Below are 26,069 nucleotides of genomic sequence, written 5' to 3'. Positions count from 1 at the left end.
GTAGGCGGTTCTGCAATGGAATTCAGCTTAGTGCCCATAGAACAAAATGAAGTGCATAAACATAGCAATCGAATGACCAAAGTCAAACTGTCGTCTTTCTTGGTTTTATGACAATTGAGACGCAAACTGTTTAAAATAAAAGTGTCTTTGGTAATATTGCTGTGGCATACATCCCGAAATAAACATAAGAGTCAGTATTTTAATCTCAAAATATCCCCATTCCGACAATGAAAAAATATCGCTGCAACCACAATAGCACTCATTTAGCGCGTATACAATCTCACATATTTACGACCTACGCGGTCTGGCACTAAATTAACCCTCCCGACCATGATCTTCCACAAATCAGTTTATATACCATTCCCTTTGTGTGCGTCGCTTATCATCATAAAGTCCATTTGCTTGGACACCTTACAACAAAGCTGTAATAAATGTCACCGGCGAACACTTTTAAAACGAATCAGATGACGTGACACTATAGAAAGTGGGACAAGCTAAGTATTAAGCATGAGACGATTATACGGGCGATTCTCTAAAATATAACTGGGTCTCAAGCCCTGAATGTCCTCTCAAGTGTGAAGAAATTCTGAAAATTATTCATTATTCTATTCGACAAAAAGGCCGTGGAATAAAAGCGGTTAAAACCTCGCTACGCTTTCAACCATAGATAATATTGTTAGGCATTTTCGCTGTCTTCAATAGACTTTTAAAGAAGGTAAATCATTGATTCCGGCGACGTTATTATTATAAGTTGTATCATTCGAAGCGCGGGGCGGTGGTAACAAGTTAAAAGACCTTCGTTTAAGTCGATTTATAATGTCAATGTCGTCAACAAGGAAATCAATGACCCCTTTGACATTTAAAATTAAAACCGATGTCGATGTGTCTATTAATACGTAGGTTTTTACTTCACGTGATTTACCCATTAAAATTGTAGTACAGAATACGAGACTTTATAACATGGTCAGCATTTTTGTGTTCCACATTATGTTTTAAGTTTATATGTGTTTAACGAAATCAGCGTCTTCTTTATTTATACAACAACATTACTGCTTAGTTAGACGTTTAATTAGTACTTTTGATTTATAATTGCTGAGATAATAATAATGGGGTCACGAGTGACTATTGAGCGGGGAAATGTTCACAACAGACCAATATTACGAGTACGTCATCGTTTTAACTGGCAGATTGATTGCAGCCAGTAACAGACGGATTTGTCTTCATTAGTTTCATCATTCATATTCAATCGTATGGAATTGTATGTTATAAAACTTGTGACTATGTTTAATTAGAAAGTACATATATAAGTCGACATAGCGACGCCGCCAATCCTATCAAAATCTTGCATCCTTATCATGTCTGTGCAAGAATAATAAAGAAAAAAAATCGTCTTTTCGATAGGTCCTCAGATTGATATAGATAGATAGACCCTCTGGCTTGCCTTGGTTAATGTTAATATCTCTTTGGGCATCGCTCAACCCAGTCTAGCGTATTGTTTCAACATTGGACCACAGTATAATAAAGAGTACTATCGTACAGTATGGCCACTCCCGCTCCCCGCTGAAAGTGCCACCGACCCCCTCTCGGTTACCTCACAGTTACCGCCTGTCAAAAACGCGAACAGTCGACCTGTCATATTTCACTCATACAAGCATGGTACGCGTTCACCTACACAAGCTTAGACCGTGTGCTAGGAACGCGCCTCTTTCATATATTTGATCGCCAGTGTCCGAGGTGTGATTGGACTGAAAAGGCTAGAACCAATGACCAACCTAATTTTAGGCACATAAAAACATGTTTTATGTAATTAAAGATGTTTATCATACATTCATCTATGCATGACTCTCAGCAGACCATGATTGAAGCTGGCAGCCAGCGGCATCCCTGCCGGTTTAGCCAAAATGACAATCGTTGACGCTAGAAGCCGATCTAAATGCAGTCTGGCTCTGTCGCATCAATATGGAAGAGCGATAAGGATAGCTTGCTACGATAACGATGTTATCATAATCGTTTGAGCATTTGGCTACGTACCCTGTATTCGCCACCGTCGTCGCACGTGGACCAAAATACGTCGTCCCGAACTGTGTCATGGGCTCGCCCACGTAAGGTCGGCCCTGCGTCCTGTGGTTACTCAACCGTCTGCGATTCACTGCAATTGGGGATAAATCAACGGGGAGTGTGAGCGAGATGAAGATATATGTGTGTGTAATGCTGTCTCGTTCATACAGCGGAGCGGTATGATGATAACCGCGTAAAGGTTAATCAATATTATTTTTAATTAAATGTTTTGGTGATTTATCTGGTCCTACATGTCTTTTTAAGTTATCCGCCGACGGATTTTTGGCCGTGTACTTTATTGTGATTTAAAGGTCTTCAACGTACATAAACATGATACGTGATGACATTATTTTAAAATTTAGTACAGAAAGCCTGACTTAGTACAAAGCTCTGATGAAAATAGCGCTTATTTTAAGCAAGTCATTATCAACTCTTTTGAAATTAACTAAGCATAAAAAATATTGATCTAAGAACAAAATTATGAAAAACTTTTCAATTAGGAATGTTAAAATTAATTAACTTCAAAGTTTAAAGAGCTTAAAACTTTGAAACTCGACCAATTTCAACTGTTTCCGTTCAGGGTACTTTTATTATAATTACTTACTTTGTAAGTCGAATTACTTAAAATGCATAAAACAATTTATATTTAATGCATGTTATTTGGTTTCTGGTTTTAGCCCATTTGCAGGGACACCCTTATTATGGGCCACTCTCTCCATTTAAAACGGGTTTGCCCGATAAATGCTTAAATAACAAATTTGAGAAACTTTCCGGACTTTACTTTAATAATTTAGCAATTTCCTGAATAAGTATTCTTAAGAGGATTTTAATTTGGCTTATTTCGAAAGTGCTTAAAACAGCAGATTATTCTACCTACATAAGCGGCCAACTCGATTATAAGTACCTAGTATACAAACAAGTAACCGACACCGACAACCAATACTAGATTAGACATTTTGAAAACCATTTAACGAAGAGTCTGGCAAGCTATTTTTGTCAGCAATATTGCAAAATCTATGACCTTACACGGAGAAAAAAGTCTCGTCCATGATACCTGAATAGTGTAATCTGAACGAGAAAATCTAGTAAATTCTGGGACAATTGTTCACATAGTATAAATAACTAAACTAGTCTGTTTAAATGCGTTGAGCTTAGTGAACTAGTTATCTTGTAATTGCTACACATTAAAATAGCGTGTATTACTAGAATATTTAGTAATCATAACACGTGGACCGTACAAATAAATAATATTTTCTTGCAGAGCTTAATAAATGAAATGTGACCTTAACAATATATTCTTGTAAAGGTAATATATACATTACGTATCATAAAATAAAAATATTGTAAGGGTCACACAGTCAAATTGTGTGTATTACTAGATTATTCAGTATTTATAACAAATGGATTGTCTAAATAAACAAAATAATGTAAACTCCACAAGAAATTCTTGTAAAGGTTATAAAACTTTAGTTAGGCCAATAATAGGTATCGTTAAGAATACAAGTCATCTGATATATATTACATTCTCTTCATTTATGTAAACTTCATTAAATGGTTGATAGAACAAGAAAGTTAGTTACAGCAACTGCATTTATGGTACTCTCTAATAAATATACAATTGCGTTAACGTGTTATATTTTTATCGGTACCTATGAATTTGTCTGTGCACTGTATAGACAACTAACATTTCTTGTAAATGTAAAAAAAGGTTTGTTGTCTATACAAGGTGGTTCAGTAGGATTAAAGACCGAGCCACGCCAGATACGTGTACGTAGACGTGTGCGTGGCGTGCGCGCTGTAAAGTACGAATCTTCAAAAGAGATGATACACCGCTAGACACACACGGGAAACACGTCACACAAGCGGTGTAATCTCTAATGAGGATTCGTCATTTACACCGCGTACGCTACGCGCACGTCTACGTACACGTATCTGGCGTGGCTCAGCCTTTAATCCTACTGTACCACCTTGTATGGACAACAAACCTTTTCTTACATTTACAAGAAATGTTAGTTGTCTATACAGTGCACAGACAAATTCATAGGTACCTACCGATAAAAATGCAGGTTGCTAGGACCAGTTCCAAGAGACAGAAGCCTAGAGTTGAAACTGGGATCCGGAAACCTGGGTCACCCAGCATATGGAATGGATGCTATGAGCGGTGAAAATTGGTGAATCTGAAAGTAAATAAAATAATCATATAATTTGTTAAAAAATATATTTCAACGATCCTTAGTGCAAGACTTTGTTCATATATTCGTCAGTGTTAATAGAACCGTCCTTCATTTCGTCCAAAATTTATATTTTGCAGAATTTTTCCACTTTTGTTCCACAGTATGGCATGGGTCACAGGAAACTTGCAACCATTGTAAATCATCTGAAAAAGACATTAAATTTCTATGAATAAATTTTACAATAAGTAATATTCTACGTCCACTTCAGATATATATAAAGACTGTCCACGATAAAAAGTTTTCATATATAACATGGTAAATCTTTTGATACAATGAGAATTTATAAGCAGCATGTTTGTCAAATAATTTGTAGATATCAAACTACATTATAAAAATACAAACAAATTATAAACTTTAGGTGGCCTATGAATTTTAGCAGTATGTATCTCATGATAACAATATTTTTTTGTACAGTGTCTTCTTGCAGTCTTTAAGTACAACAGTTTTAATGACAAAAATATTTTTTTAATGTTTAATTATAATAGCCAAAATATACCCTATTACATACTGATTTTACGATAGTAATCATTTTTGTGATTGTAATCAGATTAAGAAAGTACTGAGATTTTCTAACTTTGCTGAATTCGACTTTTTGACACTTTTTGGCTCTCCATACAAAAACAACTGTCAGTGCTTGGAGTAGAAAGTCTTCCTGACTCCCAAAAGTCGAAATGAGTTTCAAAAAGTATTTTTTTGTCTGCTAAGATGTCATTCTAATGTGTACACACATTAGAATGACATCTTATAAAAACAGCTTATAAAAATATAAGTATTTATAAAATTGTGCCAGGAAGCGTGTGAAGTTTGTTAAAAAACACTGTACAAGAAATGAAATGCTTGATGGTATAGGTACATTCGGCGAAACCTCAGACACACTAAAGCATTATAAGGAATAGCTTTAATTATTATATAGTTTTATGTATACAGATTTATCAAAATATAATATTGCTTCAAAATGTGCATTCAGGAAGAAAGATTTATCATGTTATGTATGACCACTTTTTATCGTGGACAGTCCTTATTAGTTCAGTATTTAGATTTTGCCCACGTAATGTCGTATGAATTTGTATGCAATGTAAAATGAATACAACATTAAATGCCTTTTTACTCACCATTCTAATTATCTACTAAGTTCTACATGTACGGTACATGACTCACCTGCTTTTGCCAACTCTGCCATCTCCCATCCTTGCAAGAGTTTTTGCACCTCTTTATCCATTTCCTAAAATGGAAACTACCAAACGAATGGATAATACGTAGTGAGTACGTTTAACGATAAATAATATAACCTATTGCGATCCGCGTCCACGCGTGATCTCTCATGACACGTAAATGGCCGCCGACCACGCCGCAAGCGATTTGACATTGCGTTTCGTTACACAAGCAAAACATTTATTTATGCGGACAATATTTTTGTTATAACAATTATTTTTCGGTGTATATTACGAGAATATCATTGTTATTTTTTACAAGAGGCGCAAAGTAAAATCAACTATACTGCTATAGCATTCACTAAGATATACAATGGTACTTAAACATGGCGTTTCGTTACAAAAACGAAACACATATTTATACTAACTAAATACTTTTTCAACAGAACTATTTGTTCACCAGTATACATTACGAGAATATTATTGTCATTATTTACAAGAGCTGCAAAGTAATACCAACTTATAAAACAGTCATATCAACTATACTGCGATGGCATTCGCTACGATACAAATAATAGAGTTGACAGCGATGCGTACATATTTATACAAACATAATATTTTTAAATATAACTCTTCGTTGAGTTTACATTACAAGAATATTCTTTTTATTTCTTTACGAGAACTACAAAGTAATGGCAACGTATAAAAAAGTTACAGGAAGTATACTGTGATAGTAACCGCTAAGATTAAGATTGTAAAGATAATTTTTATTTTTTTGGCATTACAAGAAGCTTCTTGTTAATAGAATTATCGTAACCTTTATTCTATTAGTTGTAAATAAAACTAGAGTTCTCGTATATGTAATTCAAACAGAACTGTTTAGTGCATATTAATGTTTGCTTAGTTCTATTGAATTCAAGATATAGTAAACGTAACAATACAGTTGTTTTTATTACGAGATTGTAGTATCAGTTACGATAAATCTATTTTACTAAACGTTCTGGTAGTATTGTTAAAATATTTTTTTTCCGTGTAAAGTGCGCCACCTGAAGTAAATTTGAATTTTACGCTTTTAGGCAAAATTGGTTAATAAGCAGATATTTTTTCCAACTGGGTGAATCAACTTTTCTTTGCCAGGAAAATTTCGCATACTTCGACTACATGTGGTCAGAAAATTTAATTGAGATTTAGTCTAATTAATGTATAATTATTATATTAAAGACAAATATAATAGCTACGCAATACAACATGTAATTATAGGATTTCCTATTTTATAACTTTGTTTCGAGCAGTGACCCAGTGGACATAGCTGTCCCTCACTTTTGTATGAAAAAAGTGTCTCTTCCACTGGGTCACATATTGTTTTAATTAAAAATGAATCGTTTTTAAATTTTTCCGTAATTGGTATACGTGAAATAAGGATCTTTATTCACGATGGTAAGGTTAAAAATCACAAAAGTAGACCTAATAATAAGTAAGGGTAATTCTTGCAAAAAGCAAGAAAAAGTTGATTCACCCAACTATATTTCATCAATAAAAACTTAGTCTAACAAACTATTTTCGCGACGTAAGTCTTAAGATTTATCCAACAACGCCAGTCTCATTTTAACATTGGTATGAGTGATACAGCAAGTTTTTTTCTCGTACTCGGATGTCGTAGTTTTTTGCTCGTTACCGCGATCTGGTCACGGAGAGGCCCCGCGGTATGACCACTTCGTCCACACTTGTGTACTTATTTACTTTTTTTTTATTTGTTACTAACCGCAGTAAGCTTTGCCTCTTGATCTTCGATATTTTCTATTGAGTTTAAACCTTATAATTAAGTCTTTAAAAGTCGTTTTGTATTTTGTGTTCCACGCTTAATTCATCATAGATAATGCAGTAACTATGGGTGTGGTCAGTACGTTTACAGTTTTGATCCGATGCGGACAGTAAAGAAAAACGACTGACTACATAGTTGTATGTGCTTCGATCATTCAATTCCAGTAATCAATCTAATCAGAACACATGACGCCAAATAAATCGAAAACAAAGCATTCTTCGCACGATAACATTTCGTCGTCGACTTATCTGCCCTGATACTCGGTCAGTGAACCCGCTCGTTGTCACTGCACTACAGACCTAAAAACAAATAAAATAATTAACCCTTTTACTACCCGATAAGCAAACCAATGCCCTCTTGCCTATGAAATAAATCACAGTTTTAATCGCGCTACGAACTTTGTCCTATGATAAGTTACCGATTAATATTCTTTTAACTGGAGCGTACTGGCGGTAGCAAATAGTTAAATACATATTCAATATAGTCTGGTGTCAAATAGATCAATGCTTAGTTAGCCTAAATTATGGACAATTTGGCATTGACTAGTATTAAGGTTTTTCCATTGTATTACTAGGCGTCATGTCCTAAGGGACCGGCCACATCAGAGCGTCGCGTGTCTCGGGGCGCGCAACGGACGTCCGCGCCACGCCACCTGAGTGTAATTCAAAAAACGTCTCCTCAGTACATTTTGTATAGGAAGGACGTAAGACGCGCCGCCAAGCCACCTGGGCGCGTCTTACGTCCTTCCTATACAAAATGTATAGCATATATAATTCAAAAAACGTCTCCTCAGTACATTTTGTATAGGAAGGACGTAAGACGCGCCCCAGGTGGCGTGGCGGCGGCGCGTCTTACGTCCTTCCTATACAAAATGTACTGAGGAGACGTTTTTTGAATTACACTCAGGTGGCGTGGCGCGGACGTCCGTTGCGCGCCCCGAGACACGCGACGCTTAAGTGGGAACGCTGGCTAAGATTCCAAACTGAAATAGATGTCTTGCTATAAAGATAAAATAACTAACACCTTTGATATATTGTAAAAATTGTAAAACATGATTTTGGGACCAACTTAAGATGTACATAGGAGTGTTAAATGTATCGTTTCACTAAGCGTTATACAGTTTACGTAAGAATCATATTCATTAAGTAAATAACATATTTGTAGCGTAATACCCATAACTATGGCAATTGTCACGTATCGCTTTAATGAATATCATACAAACCATATACGCATGAAGGCCCAGATAAACTTGGCGAGAAGCGAGCATGAATGAAATCGATATACTCATATGTACTGTACTATGGCTTATAAGGACGCATAATATAATAGATACTTGTGATTAATGATGTGCCGACGGAAAGTTTCCAAAATTCTGAAATCTTCACATAGGAAAACTTCGGAAACTTTCCACACTTTGTATTGGACAATTGTATGGATGGAAACTTTCCATTTTTCAAGATATTTAAGATTTTTTGGAAAGTTTCCGCAACTTGCACATCATTACTTGTGATTAATACAAGTACGAGTATGTAGGACTTGACCCTAAAAATATTTTCTTGTAAAATCTTGCTAAGACGAGATGCCTCGCGATGTTTATACGTTATCAAATATAGCCAAAAATTCAAGACTCACAAACACTTCAAAAATTTACAACACACACACTGGACATTGGATTACACTTTTAATTTCACAAACACTTCAAAATCCAACATTAATTGAAAAAGACCAGTTCATTGAAACAAATACTCGTCTGTGTAGGGAGGTAAACGAGTCAGACAAAACACCCCTCTGTTTGGGTTGGAGGTTAAAAATAGTATGTAACAGCCGGCCCGCCAGTCATTTCCGAACTTGCTCAACTTTCCTAGATCGGAACGAAGTTATCCCCGATTAGAATCTTATTGTCCCGGAGCTGTAAGATCACATTTTTGACACATGACAGCGTCCACAAAACGTAAACTCGCACGACCTAATGAAATTTGAAATAAAATCCTGTAATATTATTTAAAGAAATCAAGTACTTAAAAACAATATTTTGCTTACTTTAAACATAATCTAACACTATGTTACATTTTTGCGGATCTTCGTTAGTGAGTATTTTACGATATTAATTTATCACGCGGGATTTACTTATTATGACATTTATCATTCATTTTTATTTTTTAACTAGTGCTGTGGCAGTCTGTCATTTCGATTCAAATGACATTTCAGTAAGTTGACAGAAATCGTATATTTGTTTAAGAGCCTCCTTGTACAATAGGGCCTAATCGAGTCAACCAATTCGAAATTAATCGCTAGATTTGGCAAATGATACGTCTTAGCCACATCGCAACATACTTCGAAAATGAAAATGAAAATGAAAATGAAATATTTATTTTTCAAGTAGGCATATTACAATGCGCATATGAACGTCAAATAAAGCTACGCCGGCTCTAACCCTACGCCTCAGCCTCGAGAAGATTTCAGTCCCCCCTCAGTTGGGAGGGGGGTATCCACTATGGGACCGGCAAGAAACTCGGCGGGCAACTTCTTTTCAAAACATTACATCTTATAACTAACATGCATTAAATAACAAGATACAATTTAACATGCAAAAGTATTCATCAAAGAATATGAACAGATGTGTCAAAAATCATCTTCAAAACAAATGTGTCAAAAATGTGGACTTACAGATCCGGAACTATAGTTATTCGATGTTTCTTATAGACTAAGAGCCCAGAGCCGCCAGACCTTCCTCAAATTCTCAAGGATGAAACTTTGGGATAATGTAGAGTTCGTATCTACGTTTGATGTCTGCATATTACCTAGTTCGGCCCGTCGCCATTTTTTGCTATAAGTTTTTTTTTTTTTAAACACTAACTTTCCTTAAATTCTCATGGCTGATTTTTATATATGTAATAGAAAAGAATGTAAGGATTTGATAATCATCATTTCCAGACCATTTCCGCTGGCCGTAACTTTTACCAGACGCTTGAAAGTCTCTCTCACTTACCCTAATTTCTCAATCTAAGGCCGGCGCAAATGGTTAGGAAATGATGATTATCCATTCCTAACAGTATTTTCTAACAAAGTAACAGTGTATTTAAAAAAACCTGATAGCAAAAAAATGGCCGACGGGCCGAACAATTTCCTAGTACCTATGCAGACATCAAACGTCGATACGAACTCTACATTATCCCAAAGTTTCATCCTTGAGAATTTGAGGAAGGTCTGGCTTAGTCCATTATATGATACTGATGTCAATGTCAAAAGTGTTGGTTGAAAAATGTCAATACTGACAGATCGGTATCATATCAGTTACATATCGAATGACTATTTCAATCGGGCAGACATTTTGATGATCGAAATAATGCCAATTTGTTGTCATTCTTTCATTTCATTCACGCTGTCCAATGTCCATGCATGTGTCAATGTCAGGAAGCTAATGAAGATTCATGGGTGAATGCTGAACCATCATAATCGACAAGCATGTTCGCATGATAAACGATATAAGGTCAGGCCGTCTTTTTCGCACTATTTGTAAGTGCGATAGGAACACATTAATGCGATAATGTTTATCCAACTAGTCTGGAACCTAAGGGACCATCCACACTCATAAGACGCATGTTTTGGGGCGCGCAACGGACGTCTCCGCCACGCCGCCTGAATGTAATTCAAAAAACGTCTCAGTACATTTTGTATAGGAAGGACGTAAGACGCGCGCCACGCCGCCGCCACGCCGCCTGGGGCGCGTCTTACGTCCTTCCTATACAAAATGTACTGAGGAGACGTTTTTTGAATTACATTCAGGCGGCGTGGCGGAGACGTCCGTTGCGCGCCGCGAGACACGCGACGCCTAAGTGGGGACGCTGCCTAAGTTAGAACTGACCTCTTTGTCAGTTGGCTGTAGGTGTCGTCGAGAAATTAAAGATTCCGATTTCATAACAGCAAATGTCGTAACACAGTCATTGTTATTTCAGGCCGTACTCGACCTACATTACCCGCGTCGAGTTGTCTTTATCCTTGTTTACTTTTTCCTGGACCTCGGTGTTAATGACCTAGTTAGGAACGACTTGTTTACGCGGTTTTCAGGCTACGTTTTTTCCTCTGATTTTGACTGCGTTGGCGTTGCATTTGCCAGTGTAGTTTTAAATGCAATTCTTACTACTCGAATACTATTCTATCGGAGTTTGTACCTCTATATCTTTAATTTGCGTCATAAGGTAGGTGTATTTAGCAGTTTTATTTTTACATACGGAGACTTATCTCTTTTTGTCCAGTTCATCTTCATTCAAGTTCGTTTTCATCTTAATTTCTTGTTAAACCATTATTTACATTATAAACCTATAATTTGCATAATAAGTAAGTACATGATCACTACTAAGGCTTCTGATGCGTGGCATTCAGTCGGTTTAATAGCTTACAAGTAATAGGCTCGTGAAGAATTTAAGTCCTAGCAACGATCGTCAATTGTTTCTTAATCTGCTACTATAAAAAATGTCATGGTCTCTATTGTGTCAACCAATATCAGCGCAGAAGAGTTACAGAGACAAATGCTTTTCGTTGATTCTCGAACGTCTCGTCTCCTCTCATTTCCGCGTCAATGGTGAGGCAAGGCAACCTTAAAGCTTGTTCCAATGTAATGTCTAAATACGACATACAACATCGACGTATGACCGTGGATATTTTTCCATTCCATCATAATCTTGGCAGACGTTACAAAACTTCAATGTCAGAAAATTCAGCAGTTGCCTACTCGTATATATCCGCTGTCTAATTTCGATGCGATAAATGTAAATCGACCTTAACAACGAAAATAACTACGTATACAAACTAAGCATTATTTATTATACTCGTACATTGCAGTGGTTTCACACGTGATTTACCACTAGCCTAGTATCATAATTCGCTTTTAATGTTATCACCCACAAGATCGTTGACCTAAGAACGAATTAGTCTCATAGTACTACGGCCTCGATATAGCGTCACACCGGCCGCCTTGGCCCAGTTGTAGTTTTCGTAGAATCGGGCCAGTGAATCGCCCGCCTAAGCGGAATTGTATTGAAATCTGTTAAATCTATAATTCCGTAATTGGAACTGGGTTAATGAGACAGTAGCGAATGTAGTGCGTTCAGATTGCTGCTTTCGCACTTTCTATTCTTGATGAATTGCGTTTATTTTGTTCAAGTTTAGTGACCGGCCACACAAGAGCGTCGCGTGTCTCGGGGCGCGCAACGGGCGTCCGCGCCACGCCGCTTCAGTGTAATTCAAAAAACGTCTCCTCAGTACATTTTGTATAGGAAAGACGTAAGACGCGCCCCAGGTGGCGTGGCGGCGGCGTGGCGCGCGCCGCGCCGCTTGGCGGCGCGCCTTACGTCCTTCCTATACAAAATGTACTGAGGAGACGCTTTTTGAATTACACTCAGGTGGCGTGGCGCGGACGCCCTTTGCGCGCCCCGAGACACGCGACGGATAAGTGGGAACGCTGCCTTAGGATTGTAACAAAGATTATAATTACTCACGGCACGTGTTAAGAAAAAAAATTATTTTTATTAGGAGGTTGCTCGAGCTACCACACTTTTTTTTACCGAAGAATCCGTAAATAATACATACCACAATAAATCGAAAACAAAGGACATGACAACAAGGTTTACAGACTTACTTATTCCGTCATCTATCTTAAAATTTTATGAGATAAATCTTTAAATATAAAGTACAAAACTTTTGCAATACCAAAAATAAGTACATAAATAAAAAGTAATATGATCCTAATTATTTATTTCTGTTCCGATATTTCCACACAAACCAGAGTACTCCTACAACCAGATGTTTCTCGTATTTTATATCGTCAACTAGGTCAGTGAAACCGAACCAGTGCTATTTTCATTGCGCGATCTACTTTCCAATTCACCTTTATTTTGCGAAGGTCTCGCCGGGGCAAGGCCGTCCATGGCAAGGCCGTCCATGGCTTCACTCTAGGACAAAAATAATGAAAATAGATTTGTAGGCAATAAGATTTATATATAAGATACTGTTGCCTACATTGAGCTCAAGTTAATTATTTTTCCCCTCACTAGCTCGGAAACACGTGTTTTGTCCATACCAGTGGGTAAAAACGCATTTTATCCACTAGTGGGTAAAGTAATTTGACCTTGAATAAAGTCAAATTGACTAATTTAAAATTGATAAAAGTAGGTGAATCTAGTAATAAAGATGATTTACCTGTGGAACTACTGGAAGCAGTGATAAATGCATTTTTTGCGTTGTAGTTTTCTCGCTATAGTGAGGGGAAAAGTTTTGTGTTACACTCGGGTGCAAATGTATTTTACTTCTCGTGTGTTAAAAAACTCGCAAGTTCAGGATTCTATTCTCGAACCACTCGCTTCGCTCGTGGTTCAACTATAGAATCCTTTCACTTGCTCGTTTTTCAATTCCACACTCGGCGTTAAAATACAACTTTGCCCCCTTGTATAACAAATAACTATAGCGTTTTATGCATGAATTTTAGGTGTCATTATATTTTTAAATCAATTCTTCTTTTCAATTTTGTTTACTTTTATTTCTCGAAAGTCCACGGACAATGCGACTCGTACTCGTAATGTATTGTTTTAGGCTTTAATTAGATTTAAACGCATTAAATGTATGGTTTTGTGCATTTTATATTGTGTGTTAAAGATTTTTTTCAGTACAGATGTTGTTTTTTTTTACGCACTAGTGCGAGAAGTGGTTCATTATATGCCAGGTCGAAACTTCGGAAGCTCATCTGTACTGAAAAACGTCGTACGATACACGTGCGAAAAGGAAATTCGTAACTCGTGTCGATTTAAAACACTCCCTTCGGTCGTGTTTTAATTTATCGCCACTCGTTTCGAACTTCCTTTTTTACGCACTTGTATCGTAATGTACTATTTCATAACCTTTTTCGCAAAGGTGCGCTCAACGGGGCAAGGTCGTTCATGGCTTACGTCTAGGACAACTAGTACTAGAATAGATTGTGATAGGTTTAATAGGCTTTGATTGAGATTTATGTAAGCTGCTGTTGACTGCATTGAGCTCAATTTATTGTTTTCTAGAATAGAAACATAAATACATCACGTGTAGAATAAATAGTCATTGTGTTTTCAAGAATTTGATGTAAAAGATTGAGCCTAAATTGTTCTTCTACATAATACGCGTTTTGTGCCTTGTTATAATAACTTTTACATTGAACATTGTCAGTCTGCTACTCGAGTATATAAATTAAATCCAAACAAAGTTTCCCGGCGTCACTTGGAAAGAGTTCTTTGACATTGTATTAAAAAGTTTTAATAGCAGGTAAAATTCTAACTTTCTATCCTATCAGAATAACATGGAACAGAACTTAACGGACTCTTAAGGACCATCTGTACGATAATTAATTTAAAAGCATGTTTCAAGTTATCTTCGTTAAAAGCCGCTCGAAACTTGCAGTAAGGAACCGTGCAGTACTTATTCTAATTATAACTCCCCCGGTTCTCTATTTACCTAACCATTCCCATGTTTACTCGAAAAGGCGTGGGTTCACCACGACTGCTCACTAAATTAGGGGGCAGACAGAGACAAAGCATGCTTTCGTCTAATAGAACACCATGGGTAAAAGAGAGGGAGTGTGTAATATTGACCAATAAAAAAATCAGTTGGGGTTCCTATGCCATCATATGTTTACGTTTGTTATAGTGATCGAACCGCTTTCTATTTTACTTGAGCGAGGTATCTCAAGAATTCCTGTCGCGTCACGAGACACAACTTAAGTACTAGAGAGGTTTAATGGAGCCACGTCGATGTTAACTGCTTTATGCTTAATTCCTTCATTAAAATACAAAGTTTCAATATCCCACGACTCGTTTCATCTTTACATAACTTTATCATTTAAAACCCTCGTAGAGCCCATGACTAGAATATTAGGTGGCAATAGCCTAATTTAAATTTACAGCACGAAGCAATAAACATATAAATCGATGGTTTAAGCACGATTCGTAACTAAGTAGCTTGGTAATCTGTTTGTGCTCTTGATTTATTATAATATTGTTACTAGATATAATACCTACCTATCTACGTACTTAGATACCGCCTTCAAAGCTAGATAGATACCGCCATTACCATCGATACCTACGCCAGATTTTTAGTTCAGGAATAGGCCGCCGCCCACTGTGTCCAGAGTCCGGACACACTGCGCTCCAACTGCCGGATGTAAACACTTTCACATGCCGCGTCCGCCCTCCTAAAAGATCCCTCCGACAGCCACGCTTCCTCCCAATCGCTATATCAAAACAGTTTCCACGATAGCGTGCGAGAAAATGGCCATTTTCACCTCGCGATTTCTATTTCAATCCAATTTTCCCGGCGTAGAGAAACCGATCGCTCCAGTTGCGCGGCTCCGGCCCACATCTCTTGCTAGAAAGTATCGTAGAAAGTAAGAACGCGAGCCGAACTCCGCCCAGCCGATGCATCTTACGTGCACTTTTTTCTGCAGTTTTTCCCCGACCATTGTGCATCAGCGGATGGACAGCTAAAGGAATGCTGCTCGATTTTCACAATCATTATTAATTAGTCCGAGATCTCGTTGTCATTCTCTGTAAAATAAAAACTTGATTAATGCTTGTACGATTTCCAACAAGATTAAAGTCTTGCACGCAAGGAAAGTTTTACTTTTACAATGTCCCCGATTACAGCTCACGTGGTCGTAGGCTTACTTTCGCCACACCCGAATTTGAATTACGTGTGCTATGTGCAGAAACGTTGTGCAATATTTTGGGCAACTTTCACTATTCGCTGACGCGACCCGCCTGCGAAATGGTTGCGTTGTCTGTCGGTCACAGTAGAAAGTTTCGCGTATTGTTTAATCGAATTCTGCCTACGTGCCTCGCAGAGCGGCTTACGTTCCCATTATAAAACATGGCGTTGTGTTTTAATGGGTACTTAATTCCGATAGAATTGTGGTTTAAAGAAGTAAGTATATCGAGCAAAAAGGCGAGTCGCGTGAGAGGAAAAACGAGTTATTATTAGTATATAGTTGGTAGAGAATCGCGAGTTTGCTTCGAGCTCTGATGCTATCATAAATAATGTGGCTGCGCTGTGAGCGGGGCGCGGAGAAGCGAGCGGGGAGGGGACTTAAGAGTCAAGGCCGCACGCTGCCCCCGGTCGTCGCTCGCGCCCCGCTTGCCGCTCGCTCTAGCCTCTCGCTCGAGGACCCGACCGTGGCCGAACGCCACCGACGCGCCACGAACTAGACCTTCCATCCGATGCGCGAGCGCAACACACTGAACAGCTGAGGCATAACATAACACAGTGACTCGGTCATCCGTGCATTCAACTTTTGATTAGCTTTCTTTTTCATGAACACTGATTTGATAAAACATTGCTGTAATCAGGTTACTAGTAATACACACAATTACGCCGTATTTTGCTTAATTTAATGTATTATTGATTGAATTTTAGAACAGCTGAAGTGTATTAATCTATAGTGTCTTGTTACTCATACATCAGGCCATCTACGTGAATTAGCTCAGATTATACTTAAATATTTAAAAACCAAAGAGTAAACAATTATTACGTAAAAAAAAAAAATATTCAACAAAATAATTTGATTTGTTCCCTAGTCGAGTTATTACGTAGTTACTACAAATTAATCAAAGTACGTTATAACATTTTTATTTTCCATTTCGCCCAATCCATTTTAATTTCATATTAGAGCATACAGCTCACAGAATCTAATTATCATTCGGCCGGACAGGTCGGCCCAAACTAGAGATGGGTAGTGAGTAAATACTCAAGAGTAAATATCGAGTAAATACTCAGTATTTACTCAAAATACCCGTATTTACTCGTTTTTACTCAAATTGGTGGGTATAAACTATTTAGCGTGCTGAAATGGAAATACAAATTAGAAATATTGGTGTATTTTAATATCGGCTACTAAGTTAAGTAATCAAATTTATATGAATTTTATTTTAAAGACGTGCTCTCCATACATGTAACTATTTTTCACAAAAATAAAATTCAGAAATTACCAGTGTGTTATACATCATCTGATAGGTCTTTAAAAATTAATTGAATGTTTCTAAAAAAGTTTTTTAATAATATGAACAGTTTTGGAATAAAACGATAATTAAGGCCGAAATAATGTTTATACCTTTATAACTTTCGAATTCGTTGATGGAAAAATATCCAGAAACCGTCAAATGATTGCCCATATAATACAAAACACAAAACTAGTACTTTAAATGTCATCAGCTGAACCATTTTTGAGTTTTCTTTAGAAAACCCTTAATAAAAGGTCGTAAGTGCCACATTAACAATCACTTCCGAACGTCATGCCGTTATCTAGAACATCAATTTAATTTAAGTCTCATACTTTTACTGTAAATACCTGCTTTTTTAAAACAAAACTGCTAACTAAACATTATCACTATTTTTTTTCTCACAATGATTACCTCTCTTTCGACAAACTAAGACTCCCATAAGCTTCTAATAATATAAATATCATTTAAACATGTCCACACAGTTAAAATAAACACGACTAAGTACTTAAATCTCATTTTTTAAATTATTTTTAGGTAACAGTTTCTACTCACCCAAATGAGTAAATACGAGTATTTACTCGGTGCTTTGAGTAAATTACGGGTAAATACTCAGTATTTACTCACCCCTACCCATCTCTAGCCCAAACGGTTAAGCCCAAAGGTTTTGTCTCCTATACTTTCACCGGACGGCCCTCTAAGATTGCGTCATTGTCCACGAAAATATTATTTATCGTTCGCAATCCGTAATCGCTTCTCGAAGGAGGACGACGACCGCTCTTATCTATAATAATATTAAACAATAAAAACCTACCACGTTGCCAACACGGTCAGATTGATCTCTTGACTCTGGCCAGTAGCTTTTGATAGAAGAGAGTCGTGAAATTCAACCTGACCTCGATAGTTGACAATGGATCTGATCCGAGATTGTGCAAACGGACGTGACTAGCCTTTTCCTCATATTTTATAAAATAACAAATCACCATTCTTCGAAGTAGCCAGGGAAAGATACAGGTACGTTGATTGTACTTATTTGAAGTTTAGATGTTTGTGAATCTCAAGTTATGTTATAAAGTATCTCACATCACCCAACGTGACCATTTTTATTGGAATGGTAATTAACTCCAACAGGAGAATATAGTAATGCGAGCCAGGTCAGTGCAGGAGGTGGGCGTAGGTACTAGGCACTCATCACTCAAATAGCGATAAACGCCGCACTTGACCTCTTTATTGATGTACATATTTTTATCGCTGAACAAACAAGACTGCCTTCCATTTAAATTATCTAAAGACGCATTCATAAAAAAAGAATTTCCATTAGCGCTAGAACAGTCTTAAACGACTGAGCAAAGAGCAAACTTATTATGACGAGTCTAGTAATAAGTTTTGGTCGACTGTGGGAGTGAATGTTATGAGATCGGTATGAAGAACCGAGGCAGTCGTGGCCTCGAGATCGGGTCCCACGTGGAACTAGTTTTTTGGCGGCGGCCATTTCTGGCCGTTGCGCAACCAGGTACGGCAACCGGCCACCGACCCGAGACGTCTAATGGACATAATAAAAAAGCAAATAAAACTAATGGGACAACAGGCTTAAATTGACCCCTCCCTCTTAAATGTGCTTATTGTCCCGTCGGGTGTTTGATCATCTCTGTTTTTCCTTTTGTTTACGTTACTATATTACATGGGACACCCACGCCGTTTTCATGACAATTTTGTATGCTTTCCCTTTTAAGTTTCCTCATTTTGTTATTGACCGGTAACCGAATCTTATTTAGGAAGTAGGTGGCCAAGTCATAAGAATCTCGTTATATTGCGTCTGCTTACTATATAAGGAGTTCCGACTGCTGAGTGACAATTGCCATTACATTTCCATCACCCGACTCTTCTACGTCTTGAATACATAAATGGGCGTACTCCCTTATTGCTATGCGTGGCATGGCCCTAGCCAGCTTTTGTTTGGGCAGGAAACGCTCACCCGACTGCCGAAAATCACTTGCGAGCAATTCGCTTCATAAACATCTTCGGCGAAGGAACATCGCCCCGCATGTAAAAATGAAAAATAAACGATCTTCACTCGCCCGCCGACTCGATAAATGGTTCATGAAATGTATGCAAATTTTATAGCGTCCGATTTTAGATGCCGCTGGGCCACCGGACTCGTTCGAATCTTTCTGCGCAGTTGCAGCGTAAACAACATTAACATTCCTTTATAAATTGTTACAGGTCGCGAGGAGCTGTCGCCGGCGTCCAGTATAAACGGGTGCAGTACAGATGGCGAGGCGCGGAGACAGAAGAAGGGCCCGGCGCCGCGGCAGCAGGAAGAGCTTTGCCTGGTCTGCGGAGACCGAGCCTCCGGATACCACTACAATGCGCTCACGTGTGAAGGGTGTAAAGGTAAGACAACAAGCGTACGTAACCTAAAATGGAACGCCAAGTATCCTTACGTAGGTGTGACCTTCATTACTGCCCCTGTTGCTAGCTAGACGTCCTTGCCCTGGTCGCCCACGAGCGTGCCAATTCAGTGGTGAATTGGCGCATTATGTCGAGGTGGATGCGCGTGCATTTTGTATTCATATAGTCGAGACGAGACGTCACAATGGCTGTCTGCAGCACGTCTGCCTCTTGATTCACTGACGCTATCGTCCATCGGCGCCAGCGTACAACCATCCCTCGACGATTTCATCTGATGATAAACGAGTGATGAACCACTATGCCTTCTACGTCTTAAATATGACTAGTATTTGATATAATTACTTCCAATTGACACTATTAAGCGTTATTTCGGTCGTAAAATTCAATGGAGGTCGACATTCAAACCGTGTTTCAAACCGGATCAAATTGGTATGAAAATCACATTGGGTCTCAATATTGCACGTAGAGTTAAGATTGCTTCCAAAAGCAGAGCCGAGCGCTGTCAATGAACCTTGCCTTTCAGTCAACCTTGCGTTTGTGTCTAAGCACCAATACATTATCTTATCGCAAACACAATAGGTACGTTAGCAAAAAAACTGTCATGTCACATCATATCATTAAATTCACCGTTATTTTAGACAAAGACAATATGACAATGTTCAATATATTGATTTTTACACCATTTTTGTGTCAACTATCATGTGACATGATTGAAATTGAACACCAAATTGGCTCAATGTGTATTTGAAGCAAACTGATTGAAAATTAAAACAAAATTGCAAAAACCACACAAAAGAGATATGAGATTTGATGAACAACTGTTTATATTTTTTGGTAAATTGATAGTCATGCATTTAGTCTCTAATAAAACACGAGACTGCCAATTTTTTTCACCATTCCTGTCACACCAATAAATTAACGACAAATTCCGAACATTCCAGGTTTCTTCAGGCGGAGTGTCACCAAAAACGCTGTATACATTTGCAAATTCGGTCACTCATGCGAAATGGACATGTATATGCGACGGAAATGCCAAGAGTGTCGGCTAAAGAAGTGCCTAGGGGTCGGCATGAGGCCAGAGTGCGTCGTCCCAGAGAACCAGTGTGCGATAAAAAGGAAAGAGAAGAAAGCTCAGAGGGAGAAGGACAAACTGCCGGTCAGCACGACGACGGTTGATGACCATATGCCGCCAATCATGCAGTGTGATCCCCCGCCGCCGGAGGCAGCTAGAATTGTAAGTATTGATGCGTCTTTATTAGTAAAACAGATAGTCATACATATCATATCTTAAGGGCTGAAGAATTTGCTCTAGAAATAACTCGGAAGGCGTCAGATTGTCAGATAACTCTTTTGATGATCGACGATATTTCTTTTGTATGTCGATTTTAAAACTGGTTTTAAACTAAGTAATTGAAAGTGGTTTAGCAAACAATTAATAGCTCTATGACATAATATCACCGATGAATTAGAACAAAACCGTGAAATCGTTTCTTAAAATGAAACAATACTAAATACAACTTCTTTACAAAACGGTAAACAATAAAAATGTTTTCGAAATATATGCTTTCTTAGAAATTCAAACACTATATCCATACAATGGTTAGATACGATATAAAACGTGATACATACGACGTCTGTTAAGATATAACTCCGTGATTAAACACAAGGCGGTCACTTAAACCGCACTGGAGATTAACTGATCTTCAACCCTGATAAATCAACACAACTCATGCCTTACGTACCCAAATGGAAGATCAGATTTCATTCTCCGAGATCTTGTTTCCAACTATATAACAAGGGCCTTCATCTTTATATTCACATTGAAATCGAATTTATATTCCGTTTTTTTGCTGACGATATATTGGACAATTTTAAATACAATTTGGAATGCAAATTGCATGTCGGCTACGTGAAACTTAAATTATTTATATGTTTACACATATTTCAACAATTATTTAGTATGTTGACCCAACATTTGACTTTGACTTCAAAGTTTTATAATTTTAAAGTTATAAAAAATACTAGCTTTTGCCCGCGGCTTCGCTCGCGTTAGAAAGAGACAAGAGTAGCCTATGTCACTCTCCATCCCTTCAACTATCTCCACTTAAAAAATCACGACAATTCATAGCTCCGTTTTTGCCGTGAAAGGCGGACAAACAAACAGTCACACACACTTTCCCATTTATAATACTAGTATGTGGATTTCAAACACATCAAGTCTGTATTGAATATTTAGCGAATAATAATTCATTGCGAATCGTTCGTTTTTTGCTGCCCATTTATTTCCCATATCTAATCGATTAATTATAAGTAACTTCGAATTTTACATATCATAAACAACGAAGTTTCCACAAAACCTGATTCTCGACTGTCCAGTATATTTCCTCTAGAGAGTCGGACTATTCCACAAAAACATATCTTAATGTCTTTGCACTTTTAAAAACTTGAAAACATAGTTTAAATGATTTCTCTCAATGACTTTTTGCTCACAAAAGCAACAATTCTATTTCGAAAGAATTACGTACATATGATTGATACATATATATGTACATCGTAATCGCCATCAACAAAAAGTTGCTCAAACTATTAGGATTAGTCTTTATAAGTCAAAATAATAAAATCAATTTGGACAAGATCGTCTATCTTTCCATGCGTTTGGAAACTTCTTCTTGTCAAAGACGGGCAGTAGAACAGAGGGAGCTCACCTTCCCTTTGCCCATATCTGCTAAGTCTTACAAATCAAAAATGTTACATCAGTATCTGTCGGTCTTCTCCATATTGACCTTAGCGGCTTATAAATCAAAAAGAGTGAAGCACCGTTTCGTTCAGAAACGCTAACCAACCAATGTTTCCTACGTGAAGCTGGAATGTTTGCAGCACGAAGTGGTGCCGCGGTTCCTGTCGGACAAGCTCCTGGAGCAGAACCGGCTGAAGAACATCCCGGCGCTCACCCCCAACCAGCAGTACCTCATCGCCAGGCTCGTCTGGTACCAGGACGGGTATGAGCAGCCTTCCGAAGAGGACCTCAAGAGGGTTACGCAGGTGAGATATTTCTCTCTCTCTCTCTCTCTTTCTCTCACAAACACACAAGACACTTCATACACATCTAAAGTTGGCAGCGATTCAGGGACGAATCACGTTGTTCTTTTCTATAACACTATCCCTGTACCCCTTTCGGCTATATAGGATTGTCCAAATTAACGTAGGTAATTCATCTTATCTGTGGTTGAGTATGCAAAATGACTTCATCCTGGTCACGGCACCAAATTGTATGAGGCTGTCTGTTCCCTACTATAAAGATCATATGAGCAGCCTTTCGAAGGGGATCTCAAGAGGGTTACACAGTTAAGATATTTTTTTAGTCACAGCATAAATAACATTTTACAAGATACTTCCTACACAGCCGAAGTTGGCAGCGATTCAGGGACGAATCGCGTTGTTCTCTTTTATAGCACTATCCCTTTCGGCTATGTAGGATTGTCAAAATTAAAGTTGGTAATCCATATTACCTGTGGTTGAGCATGCAAAAGGACGTCATCCTGGTCACGGCACCAAATTGTAATTATCATGAATGACGCTGTCTATTCCCTACTAGAAGGACATTTTTTTGGAAAACGTTTTAAATGTAAGTCCTTCAATTCGTATTCTTAGGGCGATTTGATCTAGATATTGGGTTCATAGGTTCTCTTCTCCCGCTATGCTTTATTTATATGGGATGGGTAGTTAGGATAAATCTAGGAAATACTGTCCAATGACGTTCTTGGACTATCACAATGGCTTGCTAAAACTAATAAGTAATATTATTCAGATCCATATCATCAATCTCTTATGCCACAAAAATAATCTCTGGCAAATCCATAAATAGCTTGCCCAAATCGAAGGATAGCTGTGTATTTTATCTACATAATATTGTAAGAATATTTTGTGGAGCAAGTTATGTAGGGTATTCTTAGAAAGTAATATTTTCTTCGATTTCCGGACGCTTATTAGTAGGTACCACAAGTGTATACGTAGCGTAATATCCGCAGACAAAATTCTCGGAATAATCTGTTAATTACATCTTCAAAGAACGATATTAACTTAGAGTTGGCACATAGGTAGTAGATTACTTGAAGATATAATAGGGTAGATTTTGGCGTAAATACCTAAAGGTATAAGAGATATATAAGTTCATAACCCAGAAGTTTGCTCTCATAATGGTGGCCCTTACTTGTCAACATTAAAAGTTATAAAGACACTCAAAAACGGCTCATCCTTATTTTTCTTTTTTTTATATTTACTTAAAAATATAAGTTAAAAGTCTTTGATACCGCAATAGCGACGGGACGCAAAATATATACCCTTCTATTAATGTATGAAATTCTATAAGCAGGCAGGCTAAGCCGTGCTTTCTTTTCCACGTCTATCTATCAGATAGTTAAATATTGACCGTTGCATCTCTAAAAGTGCTCGTAATAACTAAATGAATTTGGTATTTTATCAGTCAAAAATACATAAGAATAATAATTTTTCAAATTTTTCGACAGACGTGGCAACAAGCAGACGACGAGGATGAAGAGACAGACACGCCGTTCCGACAGATCACGGAGATGACGATCCTTACCGTTCAGCTCATCGTGGAGTTCGCCAAGGGCCTCCCGGGCTTCGCCAAGATCTCGCAGCCTGATCAAATCACGCTGCTAAAGGTAAGCAACCTTCTTTTGTCACTCGTTGCCATAGTAACGAAGTTTTGGCAGATCACGAAAATGACGTTTCTTATTGTTCAGTTCATCGCCAGTATCTCACTGTAGTCGGGTAGCGATAGCTTTTGAGGTTTCGATAATATTCACGTTGCTTCTTTTTTGCATATAGTTTTTAGACTATTGATCAAATATAAAAATAATATTTTGGGTCGTCCTAGGTACCTGCTTAGCTCGAAATTTAGGTATTTCTATTTTTAAGCAGTGTTCAGTCAAAGAAATATTCGAGAAGAAATTATTTGTATCTATATAAAAACAACGTGGTTGCCGATGTACATATGCATTTTGGGTCATTTTCATCCATGGGTTTAATGATATTTTAAAAATGTCTAATATTGGCCCTAAAACACCTAACAAAATATTAGAGTTGGTAAGTGAAGTCTTATACCATTCAGGACATTATTATATATATATTTTCTTAAAGTGTGTCACATTTTATCCATTGCTTATATATAAAAAAAAAATTTTTTTTTAATAAAAACCCTGTCAAAGCCTGAAAAAAATTTCATGTTAATAAGTTGACGTCTATATTATTATAAAATGATATCAAGTCATCATTTTTAATTTGGGTCACTTTCATCCATGGGTTTTCAATATTTGGCAGAAGAAAACGCAACGCAATAGAGTAGTATTTTAAATTTTTGCGCTGTGTGGCGCGCAACCGATAGCCAATCAGGTTGGCGCATGCCGCTGGCGCGACGCCGCGCTGTGACACGAGGCGTAGGTACCTACTTCTCGTGCGCAGTCATACATAATTTAAGATTGCCAGAGGGTCGGGCTTTGGCGGGATTCTCCCGATTTTTTTGTAAGTCTTCCCAATTAAAACTTATACATAGTAGGTAACCTTAAGAACTTTATTACATTAGTAACGAAAACAGACCAATTATAAATGTCGAAAACACGTAAAGGTCTACTATCTAAAATAAACGAAGTAAACTAGCTAAACTATCGTAAATTTTTATTATGGTGCATTAGGGTAATTCCGAATGACAAAAATGCTCTGGTAATTCCGAAGAGGGAATCTTGATATGATGGAAATAATGGTGATTTTTATGTGACTTTCGTAATTAGACGACTTTCGGAATTACCCTAATGCACTATTATTTTACATTTCCCTACGAAATCCTCGAAACTCCAGAACCTTTTGTCCCGATATTGAAGTACCTAATTCGATCCGGCGCTCCTATTCATACACCGTGATTATATTATTGTAACTATTGATTTCAGTTTTTAGTTCCACAATACAGGGTGTAATTTTTATGACGGGAAATATTTATGGATGCAAATGGATACAAAACCCAAAAACAATAAATTGTAACTTGAATATTATTTCCTATATTTTCCTTAATTTTCATTTATAATGGACACGAAGCGCACGGCGGCATAATATATCTGTACACCTTATAAAACAAAGTCCCCCGCCGCGTGTGTCTCTGTGCGCGCGCGTGTGTGCAAACACAGGTGGTGAGACTGCGGTAGCCATTATTGTAATTATTCTCATTATACGGCATTAGTATCCTTTTTACAGATTTTCGACATTACCTCAATTGGTTTCGAATTTAACCCTACCTTAGAAAAATGGTAATCAAAATACGTATGTATTTTTTTACTTACATTTATCTATCCATACTAATATTATA

The 26,069-nt window shown here is 37.6% G+C and overlaps 1 protein-coding gene across 3 annotated transcripts in view; it reads left to right on the top strand.

The window, feature by feature from the left end:
• The window catches only part of LOC125227808 (ecdysone receptor), a 349,096-nt gene that overhangs the window by 310,602 nt on the left and 12,425 nt on the right, over positions 1 to 26,069 (top strand). For 2 of the 3 annotated variants that reach the window (XM_048132156.1, XM_048132155.1), the window contains exons 4-7: positions 19,502 to 19,672; positions 20,632 to 20,924; positions 22,553 to 22,732; positions 24,217 to 24,375. In XM_048132156.1, coding sequence (XP_047988113.1) covers positions 19,502 to 19,672; positions 20,632 to 20,924; positions 22,553 to 22,732; positions 24,217 to 24,375 — 803 coding nt within the window. The remainder of the gene's footprint in view (positions 1 to 19,501; positions 19,673 to 20,631; positions 20,925 to 22,552; positions 22,733 to 24,216; positions 24,376 to 26,069) is intronic. The other variant, XM_048132154.1, reaches the window with a different exon arrangement.

The sequence above is a fragment of the Leguminivora glycinivorella genome, chromosome 7 (assembly GCF_023078275.1).
Source record: "Leguminivora glycinivorella isolate SPB_JAAS2020 chromosome 7, LegGlyc_1.1, whole genome shotgun sequence".
Classification (NCBI taxonomy): domain Eukaryota; kingdom Metazoa; phylum Arthropoda; class Insecta; order Lepidoptera; family Tortricidae; genus Leguminivora; species Leguminivora glycinivorella.
Note: the sequence above shows the minus strand (reverse complement) of the source record. Positions and strands in the feature narration are given on the sequence as shown.